Below are 13,108 nucleotides of genomic sequence, written 5' to 3'. Positions count from 1 at the left end.
AACTGATTTTAAATTGCAAAAAAATCATTATTTTAGGTATTTCATCCCCCTCAAGACGTGGATTATCACCTAGTATCATAATTATTTGCTTGATATATTTATCCTCTTATGTTTCTCATTCCTATAATCTCCATCCTGCAATTTCCCCATATAAAAGATGTTAGCTTTTCTATACACACAGCATAATAAAATACATGCATATTTGTATGGTTATTTTAAATGCAAGTATTTAAATCTGTATATATATTTACATTGTTGATGATTAATGACTGCCTAAAAACAAAACAAAAACATTCATAACTGTTATACATATAGCATGTATGCTGAGTTTCAAAACTGGGAGAGATAGATAAATCTCTTAAAAACAATTATAACTCCTTCTTTTTAAATGTCTTAAAACAAAGATAACAGTTAACAAGGAATAACTTTATACAATTAGTCAAACAAAAACAATTTTAAGAAGGAACTGACAAACACACACAACAAAAAAGTAATCAAATTCAATAAAAAAGGGAAGAGACCATTACTGTGATGATTGAGATGAAAGACTAGGTGGATGACATTTGAGTTCACATTTGTCTTCGCATGATACTGGATGTTGAAAGAAAAATCCGCACAAGAACAAACATTTGTCCATGCATGAAAGTGCTTCTACTTTTCCTTCCATGGTCACAATTATTATTGATACCATCATCATCAATAAAATGCATTTCTTGATATTCATCTTTCTTAAAAAAAAAATTGTGTGCATAAAAAATTATTAAGGAGTATGCATGAATACATATATATATATATAGGCAGAGATATGGTCTTAATTATGTTCAAAGAGATATGGTCTTTATTGCTTTTATTGCTTTGACCAATTTTGTTACATACACCTTTTGGCATATGCAATATGTAACTGGTTTACCTAATTATAATAACATATATTCATTTATGTTTCAAAAAAAAAAAAAAAAAACATATATTCATTTAATAAGAAAAGGAGATCAAAATATAAGAACATATCTATGTTATTAAAACATAATGTATTTTTTAGGTAGCCGTCTATTTTGAAAGTATTTACAAGTGTACCACTCCTATATTTATGACTAAACATCATTAATAGTTTTCAAACAAATTGTTGCTATCTACACTATTAAAATCAGTGTTTTAAACCGGACCGGAAGAAGAACCGGAAAATATTTGGGTTACGTTTAATATGGTTCGACCGGATGAAACCTGATTCAATAATTTGGTTCAACGTATTTTAAAACTATATAAATTTTAAATAATTATTAGTAAATATGATATATAATTAAAATATAAATATAATATAATATAAAAAGTTGAAAATATAAACTAAATTTTGTTTATATTGTTGTTTTTTGAATTTTTGATGGTATTAATGGTTTTGTTTAGTTCAATAGGTTGGAGAATCAATCCGACTATGTGACCGATCGATGGTCTAACCAATTATTTGATCCTACCCGGTTATATGACCGGTTTATGGTTGAACCTCGTCTAACCATCGGATCGGTTCGGTTTTAAAAGCACTGATTAAAAGAGAATATTTTTTAAGGTACCCTTATATTTTGAAAATATTTACAAGTGTACCATTCCTATATGTATGACTAAAAATTATTTTTTTTTTCAAAAAATTGTTTCTATCTTCTATATTATTAAAACATAATGCACTTTTTTAGGTAACCTTATATTGTAAAAATATGTGCAAGTGTCTCACTCCTACAATTATGACTAAACATCATTAATTTTTTCAAACAAATTGCTTATATCACACTATTAAAACATAAAGTTTTTTTAGCTGTCTTTCTGTTTTGAAAATATTTACAAGTGTGTCACTCCTATATTTATGACTAAACCTATACTATTAAAATATAATGCATTTTTTTGAAATAGCTTTCTGTTTTGAAAGTATTTACAAGTGTACCATTCCTATATTTATAAACGAACATCATTAATCTTTTTCCAAACAAATTGCTTTTATCTACAAAACTAAAACAGAAGCTTTTTGAGGTATCCCTCTGTTTTTAAAGTATTTACAAGTGTACCACTCATATATTTATGACTAAACAGTTTTTTTTCCAAAGAAATCTTATATAATAAAGTTGGCTTTTTTTTCTCCTTGGGGGTTTTAATGCCATGTGGCACACTCCTTTTAATTTTTTTTTTTTCTTAATTTATATTTAATAGGTTTTAATGTTAGTTATGAAAGACATTGAATTTTAAAAAATTTCCTCATAAAAACCCAAGCATTTATAACAATGTTTTAAACCCGAACCAGAATCAATGTTGAATCGGTAAACTTTCCAACCCAATATAAATCGGATTTGAGTTTTGTGAAAAAGCCAAAATTTAAAACTCTAATTAAAACCTCCAAAAACTCACTGAAACCCAAAACCTGATACTGGTTGCACCACTGGTTGAACCAATAGATAATTTTTTTTAGTTTTAGTTATATTTTAAATTATGTTTTATATTCTAAATTTCCAATTATCTTATATAATAAAGTTGAGTTTTTTTCCTCTTTAGGAGGAAACCCAATGTCATTTGGAACACTCTTTTTAATAATTAAAATATTTTTTTAAATTATATTTAATAGGTTTTAATGTTAATTATGAAAGATATTGGGTTTTTAAACTTTTCCTCATAAAAGCCCAAGCGTTTATAACAGTGTTTTGAACCCGAACCGGAACCACTGTTGAACCGGTAAACTCCGCGACCCAATATAAATCTTGTTTGAGTTTTGTGAAAAAACCCAAAATTTAAAACCCCAATTTAAAACCTCAAAAAACTCACTAAAACCCGAAATCCAATACCGGTTACACCACTGGTTGAATCAATAGATAATTTTTTTTTTAAAGTTTTTAGTTATGTTTTATATTATAAATTTACAATTGTAAAGTTATATTTTTTCAGTTTTATTACCGTCTTCCTATTCTTCTACACTACAATTTACGTTTACAAGGAAGGTGAGTAAGCGTGATCGTGCTCGACCCACACATCCGTAAAACAATCTCAAGGACGATCAAGCTTATTATTCATGTACATTACAATTTACATTTGCAAGAAAAGTGAGTAAGTTATTTCTTATTTAACTTATAACAAGTCATTACATTTTTAATTTACAGATCAAAAAGAATAAGATCATATGATCATGTGGATTACAAAACATGTTTTGAATTGTTGAAGAACAAGAACATGGTGAATTGTTGGTAAGTTTTAAAATTTAGAGAAAATTAAAATTAGTTGATGTGATTTGGTGTTAATTTATTTTTGTTATTGACAATTTACTGATATGATGTTTTAATTTTGGTTTATTTTGCATTGGAAGTTTAATTTATTATTCACATTCGACATAAATATTTGTGAATTGTATGTCTTGATTTTTTTAGATGTCATAACTCTTATGTTACAAATTTTTTAAATAGTCTAAACTATTTCCTAATATTTTGTATGTCAAATGAAGATAAAAATATAGAAACCAATGTTAAGTATTTTCTAAATGTTTTAAGCATAAAATAGATAAATATCAAAACTATTATATAAAATTTTCATAGCTAATATATTATTATATAATAAAATTAATTCATTTATTAACATACAGTTCATCAGCGGTTGGTGCAATAACTCATTGATCCGATCAATTCAGTGACCCGATCAATCGTCAGATTCAGTGTCTGGATAGGGTTTCAGAATCACGGTTTATAGGTTTTTTTTACATTTGATGTTGACTATGGAGAATAGAACTTCTATGATTCTCCATAATCAACAATCTGTATCACTTTCATAAATTCGACCCACATGATCCGTATGACCAAAAATCTTAAACCCGCATCCGCCCGCCAAAACCCGTGGGTAAACCGTCTTATCCGCAGGTAATAATAATTATATTAAAAACTAAATATTTTTATTATATATTAATATTTTAATTATATATTAATTATTTTCATTATATATTAATTATTAAAATAATAAATTACAACTAAAATTATAAAAATATTTAATATGTTAATATATTTTTACGAAATATAAAAGAAATAAAAACTTTTTTTTTTTGAATTTGCGGGTCGACGGGTACCCACGACTCATATTCGGCTGACCCGCACCCGCCCCGTTTAAACTAATCTTAACCCACACCCGCACTCGCAGTTCGAAAATTTTAAACCGATCTACCCGCACCCGCTCCGCGGCGGGTCAAACGGAGCGGATCCCCCGGGATTTGAATTAAATTTCCAGTTCTACTAACCACTATCAAAAAAATTAGAAAATATCATTTTATACATATTTTCATTTCATATTTTTAGAATATTTTATTTACTAAGATCATATAATAAATTATAAACTCATGTAACAATACAACATATGAACCCGGCGCGTAGCGCCGGAATATCACTAGTTGCTATATATACGTGAGATTTTCATCATTTATTTGCCTTTTAAAACATCCGAAATTGTTTTTTTTTCAGCCATTTAAAAAATTTCAAACGCTACAACAGGTGATGTATTTAACTGTTATCAATTTTAGAACAATATGCTTTTCATTGTATACTTTTCGACTATTTATAGTTCAACCATATTGATTTTTTTTATCAATCCGGAAACTTAACAAGTAGCTAAAATATATCAAAATTTTCAAAAATATATACAACATATTTTAAACATGTAAATTTGGAAATAATTGACTTGTTAACATCCTTTATATAATATAAGCTTGAATACTTTTAATGCATGCAAGACATAAATCATTTACCAAATCACATTCTCATAAAATATATGGATCAATACATTGTATTATTTATTATATACATAAGAAATTCAGAATTTGTTTCAGTAAGTATTTTAAGATTTTGATCAATATACGATCACGAAACTTAACAAATAACAAAAAATTAGAAAATTGTTACTGATATAAACTTGTGAAAAAAATAAATCTTAATTGTGTTAAATATAAGTCTTACCATAAATGATTCCTAAACATTTATGGCTTGATTGAATGGTGTTGTAGAAATTTCAGTTGTAATAATTAATTTTTTTTACTTTGATTTATTTTTAAAAATATCCAAAGAAATAAGTAAAAGATTTATAAAAACTTATTCCGAAAAGGTTAATATATTTTATTTTCTATTTTTATGCTTTAGAAAACTAAAACCTGATTGCCAAAGGTTGATTGCTTCAGACTTTAGAAAGAAAATGATTGTCTAGAGCTTCTACAACCTTTTCTACTCAATCTCATATCATCATAAATATATTTATCATGACACTCATCTATCTATATATCTATTTATATATAATTGAGTTTTCTCCCTCCTTAGAAAGACACGTAGGATCCAGCGTGGAAAGTCGAGAGACGACGGCGTGACACGTCAGATCCATCACGAAGCGCTCCGTTTCATTTAATCAGCTTGATGGGCTTTATTTTTTGTCTTAGTATGGGCTTATGTTATCATTTGTTTCTTCCTTTTAGGCCCGACATATGTCCATTGTCTCTGTAAACCTAATGTTCTTCAGACAGCACATCGGACATCCCCTTCTTGGTGATCGATTCCGTTTCCCTCGCCAAAACGTCCACAGTTGAGAGTCCGTCTTGATCCCATTAATACTCTCATCAACTACGTCATCTTCAATGCTCTTTTTCGGCGTGAAAGATGTGAAAGACGGTGCTATTACAGTATAAATTGGTGCGAAATCTTATCCTTTCTACTCATCCTCTCTTCGATTCTCTACCTTCGTCTACATAGAACAATTGAGCGTTGTTAATGTTGTTCGTGAGGAAGCTTTGCGCATCTACATATTTGCAGAAACAACAACCAGTTAAGGTACCATAAAAGCAAATGGAACCGGAATGAAACTAAAAAAATGCTTACATCTATGTTTAGTAAGTGACTTTCAGTGTATATATATATATATATATATATATATATATATATATATATAAGAGAGAGAGAGGCTTCAACATCGGTGTCTTTTTTTTTGGTTTTTGTATCAGATAGTCTTCATTGCAGCTTTAGTTGGTCCTTCAAAAGCTCACTCAGTGATATATGCACCTTCTGGGATGCCTTTACTTCCAACAAATTTCTCGCTTTCTGCTTGATGAAGAGATTGGGGGCCTGGAATGTAAAGAATGGGGGTGAGTTGATGGGTGTGGATGTGCTTCTGCTTGGTGGCAAGGTATGTGGGTTTATGATTTAATGTTTATGTTTGTCATTATGGATTTTATGAATAAGCTGTTATCTATTCATGGTTCTTCTTCTCATGCAACTGTGATCCAAGTGTCTATAAATGTGCATCAGCTCAACGGCTTCATATACATATTGATTGTTTGAAAGTTTGTAGCTTTGTTTTGCTGTGAAATAGATTCATTAATAGTTTTGTTTGGTGGTCTGAGATTTTTTTTGTTGTTCTCATTAAACTAATGTTTTGGTCCATGTTTTTTTTTTTAGTTTTAGGTGTCGAATCTCTACTGATGGAGGCTTAGATCGAGATGTTGAATCTCACTCTAAAGATACAACCGGCGTTTCGGTGAGATATCAGTTATCACACAATTATTGAATGATCACATACATCTATGGATTTCCCAGCAAAGAGAGAGGACCTCTGCTTCCAGAATAGAGCTTCCTTGAGAGTACGAGCGATGACTCTGAAATATTGGTTTCCCATGCGCAATCCAAGCCGCCCCACAGTTAGTGAAATCATTCAGCCAGGAAGCCCCAAGGTGTCAACCTTCTAAAATGGTGAAATCTTCAGTTTCTTCTGTTTGAGATGAAGACTGGTCGGTGTAAGGAGACTATGTACCCGTCTCTTCCGTTTCTAGAAAGGTAGGAATGTGAAAAAGGTGTTGCAGACACAGATTGTCAGTCTTCACTAGCGTTAAACTATGCATTGTCAGTAAGTATATATGGTTTTATTTCTTACTCACATCAGACGTTTGAGAATAGCATAGAGAAGAGTGTTTCTAAAGTCATATGTTTCTTCTTCTCTCACTTAATGTTGCAGCCTTTCTGAATACGGTGTTTGCATTTGCATGTTCCGTGGCGTTGTATACACATCTAATGAATTTTATTGGCAGTTGGCACCAATTGCCTTTATGTTCCATGGTCATGGTTTTGATAAAAATAAACTCTATAGAGCAATGAAGTCATGTTTTAAGGTTTTTATAACCACTTATCACTAGACTTTAAAATGAGAACATAAAAAATCGTTGTGTTCAGTATTAATTGTCATTGTTCTTCATGTATTCCTTGGAAATCTTAGAAGCTTTTTTCGTTCTTAAATTATGAGCGAGTAAATCTGATTCCAGCAATTTTTTCCACCTTTTTGCACTTCACACAAATTTTTCATTTGCTCTCAAGTGGAACCAATGCTTGAGAATTTGTAAGAGAGATCACTGAGAAGCCTGTGATGGCATTTATCTCAAGATCTGTGCGCCTGTGAAGAGTTTTCCCTAGAGTCTGTGTTCTCTTATGAAACGCATTGCCTTATTCTTTACCTGCCCAGATACATAGACAACCGAGAAAACCCAAACTGTTCAGACATTTCCAATTCAATGAATACATAACCATGCTATATATGTATCTTATTCTTTTCTTAAATATAATAACATCCAACTAAGCATCATGACATATTACAATTTTATATTGTTTTTTACCTGATTAAGATATTTACTCTAATACACTGAATCAAATATTTCTTTTTAACATTACCTATATCAAATTTAATAAAATAAGTATAACAAAAAAGTGAAAGTCAAATCCTTCAAATAAATGTATAAGATAAAAAATATGATTTGTATTTAAAAAATATATTTCGCCTACTATCATAATTAAAATAGACTAAATTTTGAAAATACAAAAACATTTATATATTTAATAAAAAAATATTAAACAATAACTGATCTATAATAAAAGATAACAAAATGATAGATTTTGCGGGTAACATAAAAATTATGAAAATTCATTCAAATTTTATATGGTTTTTAATTGTATATTTTATTGACTTAAATATATGATTTCTTCTTTTTTGACAAAAGATATTTCAAATATTTTATTTCCTGAAAATGAAATAAAAAATCATTTTTGAGCACATATATTACCTTTATAACGATTATAGCATTTAGATTTGCTCTGAGATAGATAAACATAGTTTTTTTATTTTTGTTTTTGTCAAATAATATAAATCATTCACAGTAAATAAGAAAATGACTGCATTAAATATAGTTTAGTAATTTTTTTCTATGAATAATATATCATGCATTATTCGGTGCCTACATTCATCGATCACTACTCAGTTTTCACATTTTCAATTTTTGGTGTTTTTTTATATTTTGCTTTTTATCTTTTTTTCATTCAATATAACATTTTACTTTTGATAAGAAATTCAGCTTCAAATAATCACCCCTCTTACTCCAATAACATGCCGAAATACTATAATTTCAACATACAAATTACTCATATCCTTCTGAACCCAAAATATTACAAACCACCCGAATATGGGATCAAATATTTTGTTAAAGGAAACAACATGAAGTTCATTTGAAGTCTTCGCAGCATATCAACGCTATAGCTCTTTAATATAGAAACAATTATTTAGTTTTAAATATATCTTATCACATATAATCTCTCTATACATGAAACCTAAAACAGAAACCCCAAAATCATACAAAAATAATAACATAGATCACAAGTAAAGAATATCCCGCCCGTAGGGCGGATTGACCCTAGTATATATATAAAGAACTGTTTACTCTTTCCAGGACGCACCACGCCAGTGCCACTTCAGTAAGTTGAATGCTCTAGTTTCGCCACGTGTTCCGCCTATACAAAACTTATCACTTCATTAAATTGGTAATCGGATGGTCATATATTTGTATGCAGCCCGATGGCCTATTATCATTAAACATAATTCTAATGACGTAAATAATGGAGTTGTTTCTCCTCTCCGTTCTTCCGTGACGCCTGAACTCCTTCCTTTAGAACACTGCCAACATCACCGGAGCTGTGGTGAGAACGATCTTTTCTTACTACCAAGTGGATTCATACTAGATTTAAAAAAAAAACTCTAAAAGTTTCTCTATTCTCAACTGTCCCTAAATTTCCAGGAATTAGTTGGGGCAAGCAACCAGAACTAATGATCTGAAAGTGCCTTCAAGAACACAAATAATCAAAAAACCAGTCAGATTTACAAATTCATAAACCATAGAAAAAAAATTCAAAGTACATTTGTTGGTACTGTTTAGGAGATCTCCCAATCCCAACTACGTACAACAAAAGAATTATCCCTAAAAATACAAGAGAAAGACATATAACGTAATAGACTTCGATAATCTTTATTAGAACATTGGTAGAGTATTTATACATTATACATAGTAGGGTATATACTGTATTCTATAGTATTTACACAATGGTCCTTATGAATATCTATATTGCCTTATACACCCCCTCAAGATGATGGGAGTTTACAGACACCAATCTTGTCGCAGAGATTCTGAAATGGTGCTCTTGATAGGGGTTTTGTTAGACCATCAGCAAGTTGATTGTGCGTTGAGACGTGTGAGACGCACAACATTCCATGTTGTATCTGACCTCTGACGAAATGATAATCTAGCGCAATGTGCTTCATCCTTGAGTGAAAACTGGATTTTGATACAGATAAGTAGCTCCGATGTTGTCACAGTAGATGGTTGGAGCTGCAGGTAAGATGACTCCAAGTTCGGTGAGAAGAGAGCAGATCCAACGAAGTTCAGCAGATGTGTTGGCTACTGATCTGTACTCGGCTTCCGTAGAAGACCTGGCTACTCCTTTTTGTTTTCGTGAAGTCCATGAGATCGAGTGTGAGCCCAGGTAGATGATGTAGCCATTTGTTGAGACGTAATCGTCTGAATCTCCTGTCTAGTCCGCATCGGAGAATCCATGAAGTGTGGCTTGCGCTTGTTTTCTAAGATAAATCATGTGGCTCAGGGTGCCTGAGAGATACCTGAGAAGTCGCTTTACAGCAAGCCAGTGATCTGTCGTCGGTTGGTGCATGAACTGAGAGAGCCGATTGACCGCGTATAAGATGTCAGGTCTGGTTAACGAGAGATACTGTAGGCTGCCGACAATCTGTCTGTACTCTCTAGGATCAGAGAGGATCGAGCCAGAGCGAGTTGTGAGCTTTGGTGTGGAGGCCATCGGCGTAGATACTGGTTTGGAATGAAGCATGTTCGTTTTGGTGAGCAGATCAGTAACATACTTTCGTTGCATCAGGTGCATTCCATGATCTGTTCGAATTGCTTCTATACCAAGAAAATAGCTCAAATCTCCCATATCATTGATGGAGAACTTGCGAGCCAAGGTATCAATGACGCATTGCACGAGTGTTGGTGATGTTCCAGTGACTAGTATATCATCTACATACACTAGAAGATATACAAGTTCCTTGCCAATCTTTAGCACAAACAGAGAGGTGTCAGCGAGGGAGTTATGAAAACGTTGACCAGAAACTTGTGAGTTCAGAGTACCACGCTATGGGTGCTTGCTTGAGGCCATAAAGTTCTTTCCGAAGTCTACATACTTTCGTTGAATTGTCATTGTCCACAAATCCCGGAGGTTGGTGGATGTAGACTTCTTCTTGTAGATGGCCTTGTAGGAAAGCAGTATTGACATCAATTTGTCTTACTGGCCAGGACTTGTTGACTGCTAACCCCAATACAATTCTGATTGTCGTTGGTTTGATAACCGGACTGAAAGTATTAGTGAAGTCAATGCCTCTTTGTTGATGATAACCCTTTGCCACAAGACGCGCTTTGTAGCGCTCAATACTGCCATCAGGTCGACATTTTATCGTAAATATCCAGTGACAGCCTACAACATTCATACCTTCACACACATCCTCGAGATCCCAAGTATGATTTTTGATTTGCGAGTTAAACTCTGCAAGCATGGCTGCTCTCCACTTTGGATGTTTCATGGCTTGCTGCCAAGCTGTAGGTATCCAGTGAGGATCATTTTGCAGCTTGACCATGTGATTATTGAAGATGCAAGAAGAGCTTGCAGATGTCAATAGTCTTCCGTGACTAACTAGGCGACGAAGTCACTGATGCTGGAGGCATTAGTCGTTACTACATAAGGCATGCGGAGTGGTGGGTTACCATGTGGATGCAAGGATATGCTGAGATGGAGAAGAATAAACTGAGGGTTTATGTCTTGACGTAGTCGTTGAAGTAGTTGCTGATGCAGTGTGTGTCAGAGAGTGAACCAGGAGGCATGCGGAGTGGTAGAGACCATGTGGATGCGAGATGCTGAGCTGGCGTGGGATAAACTTGAGGAGCAAGTTTATACCGTGGAGAAAAGGCAAGAGATAAACATGGGGGGCAAGTTTATGCCTTGAGGAATAAGTACATTCCAAAAAAAGAAAGTGTACTTATTAATATGGAAGTTGTCCATATATCCATGTTGCCTTGGAGACTAGGTTTCAGGAACGTGGAGATCACTATAAAAGAGCTATGGAGTCGTGGGTATTCCAATAAGACACTGGGAGCTATTATTATAGAGGAATGGTGAAAATCTCTTAGGGTGTTCTTGGGTCGTGCTGAAGCAGTTGCTGAAGTATTGACGATGGAGAGACAAGTTTGGGAAGATTAGGAATTGTTCAGTAGCAGCTGTTAGGGTGTTAACATGCTAGCGAGGCTGATTAAGCATAGCTTGTAATAGGGTTTACAAGGCGATTTCTAATAAAGCAATTGGTGTTTGCTTGTATCTATTTTGTCTCTTGGTTTACCTTCTGCATTACTTAATTGTGGTGTCATCTTTGCACTTACAATTGGTATCAGAGCGGGTCACCTAAGTTACTGGTGTGATCCTTGAAGGTGAAGATGTACACGATTGTTTGATGCAGAAGACAATCATGTTGGATGATGGCCGGTGGTATGGTCATTGGAGGGCGCACATGAAGCTGTTGGTTTGAGGAATCAAGGAGCGTGCGTGGATAGCTGTGAAGACTGGGTGGGAGGAGCCTACCATATTTACAGCAGAGGGGAAGAAGCCGAAGCCTAAGGAGCCAAGACAAAGAGTGGTTCGAGAGGTAGTTCGAGAAGTAGTACGGCGGATGCGTCAGAGCCTGATGCAGTACTCATGAAGAAGCAGACGGGTGTGTCTGTGATGTTTGTATTGACATCTAAGCATCTATGTTTTAGCTTAGTATGCAATCAAGCAGGGGGAGAAGTGGTGACGTTCTGGTCCAAGGAGTGCATATCTCATGGGGGAGAAGAGCATGGTGATGGACATCCTGATGTAGATGGTGCATATCTCGTGGGGAGAAGAGCATATCTATGTATGAAGATGAAGATAGTGCAAGTCTCGTGGGGGAGAAAGGCATATCTAATGTGGAGGTTTCCAGGTGAGGAAACGTGGTTGTTGAACCAGAAGGGTATTGTGCTTGATTGGCACACAAAGCTAAAAGGGGAGATTGAAGATGCAAGAAGAGCTTGCAGATGTCAATAGTCTTCCGTGACTAACTAGGCGACGAAGTCACTGATGCTGGAGGCATTAGTCGTTACTACATAAGGCATGCGGAGTGGTGGGTTACCATGTGGATGCAAGGATATGCTGAGATGGAGAAGAATAAACTGAGGGTTTATGTCTTGACGTAGTCGTTGAAGTAGTTGCTGATGCAGTGTGTGTCAGAGAGTGAACCAGGAGGCATGCGGAGTGGTAGAGACCATGTGGATGCGAGATGCTGAGCTGGCGTGGGATAAACTTGAGGAGCAAGTTTATACCGTGGAGAAAAGGCAAGAGATAAACTTGGGGAGCAAGTTTATGCCTTGAGGAATAAGTACATTCCAAGAAAAGGAAAGTGTACTTATTAATATGGAAGTTGTCCATATATCCATGTTGCCTTGGAGACTAGGTTTCAGGAACGTGGAGATCATATAAAGAGCTATGGAGTCGTGGGTATTCCAATAAGACACTGGGAGCTATTATTATAGAGGAGGGTGAAAATCCCTTAGGGTGTTCTTGGGTCGTGCTGAAGCAGTTGCTGAAGTACTGACGATGGAGAGACAAGTTTGGGTAGATTAGGAATTGTTCAGTAGCAGCTATTAGGGTGTTAACAGGCTAGCGAGGCTGATTAAGCA

The 13,108-nt window shown here is 33.9% G+C and overlaps 1 protein-coding gene and 1 long non-coding RNA gene across 2 annotated transcripts; one reads left to right on the top strand and one right to left on the bottom strand.

Annotated features, from left to right (window-relative positions):
* Positions 1-81: 81 nt before the first annotated feature.
* Positions 82-724, bottom strand: LOC108835475 (uncharacterized). Its single transcript, XM_018608725.1, has 3 exons — positions 528-724; positions 252-273; positions 82-135 (listed from the first exon to the last, which is right to left on the bottom strand). Exons 1-3 carry the CDS (start codon positions 722-724, stop codon positions 82-84), a joined length of 273 nt encoding a protein of 90 aa, XP_018464227.1.
* Positions 725-5,493: 4,769 nt separating this feature from the next.
* On the top strand, positions 5,494-7,090 carry LOC130499873 (uncharacterized). Its single transcript, XR_008938730.1, has 3 exons — positions 5,494-5,878; positions 5,990-6,171; positions 6,444-7,090. It is a non-coding gene; the product is annotated as an uncharacterized LOC130499873 (long non-coding RNA).
* Positions 7,091-13,108: the final 6,018 nt, after the last annotated feature.

Source organism: Raphanus sativus, chromosome 2, assembly GCF_000801105.2.
Source record: "Raphanus sativus cultivar WK10039 chromosome 2, ASM80110v3, whole genome shotgun sequence".
NCBI classification, from domain to species: domain Eukaryota; kingdom Viridiplantae; phylum Streptophyta; class Magnoliopsida; order Brassicales; family Brassicaceae; genus Raphanus; species Raphanus sativus.
Note: the sequence above shows the minus strand (reverse complement) of the source record. Positions and strands in the feature narration are given on the sequence as shown.

Excerpts from the sequence above, each read along its gene's own strand:
- LOC108835475 (XM_018608725.1), bottom strand. The coding sequence starts at position 724 with ATGAATATCAAGAAATGCATTTTATTGATGATGATGGTATCAATAATA. Across the intron at positions 274-527 it reads CTTTCATCTCAATCATCACA|GCAGTCATTAATCATCAACA; the intron begins GTAATGGTCTCT and ends TTTTGTTTTTAG. Across the intron at positions 136-251 it reads AGTCATTAATCATCAACAAT|GATGGAGATTATAGGAATGA; the intron begins GTAAATATATAT and ends GGGAAATTGCAG.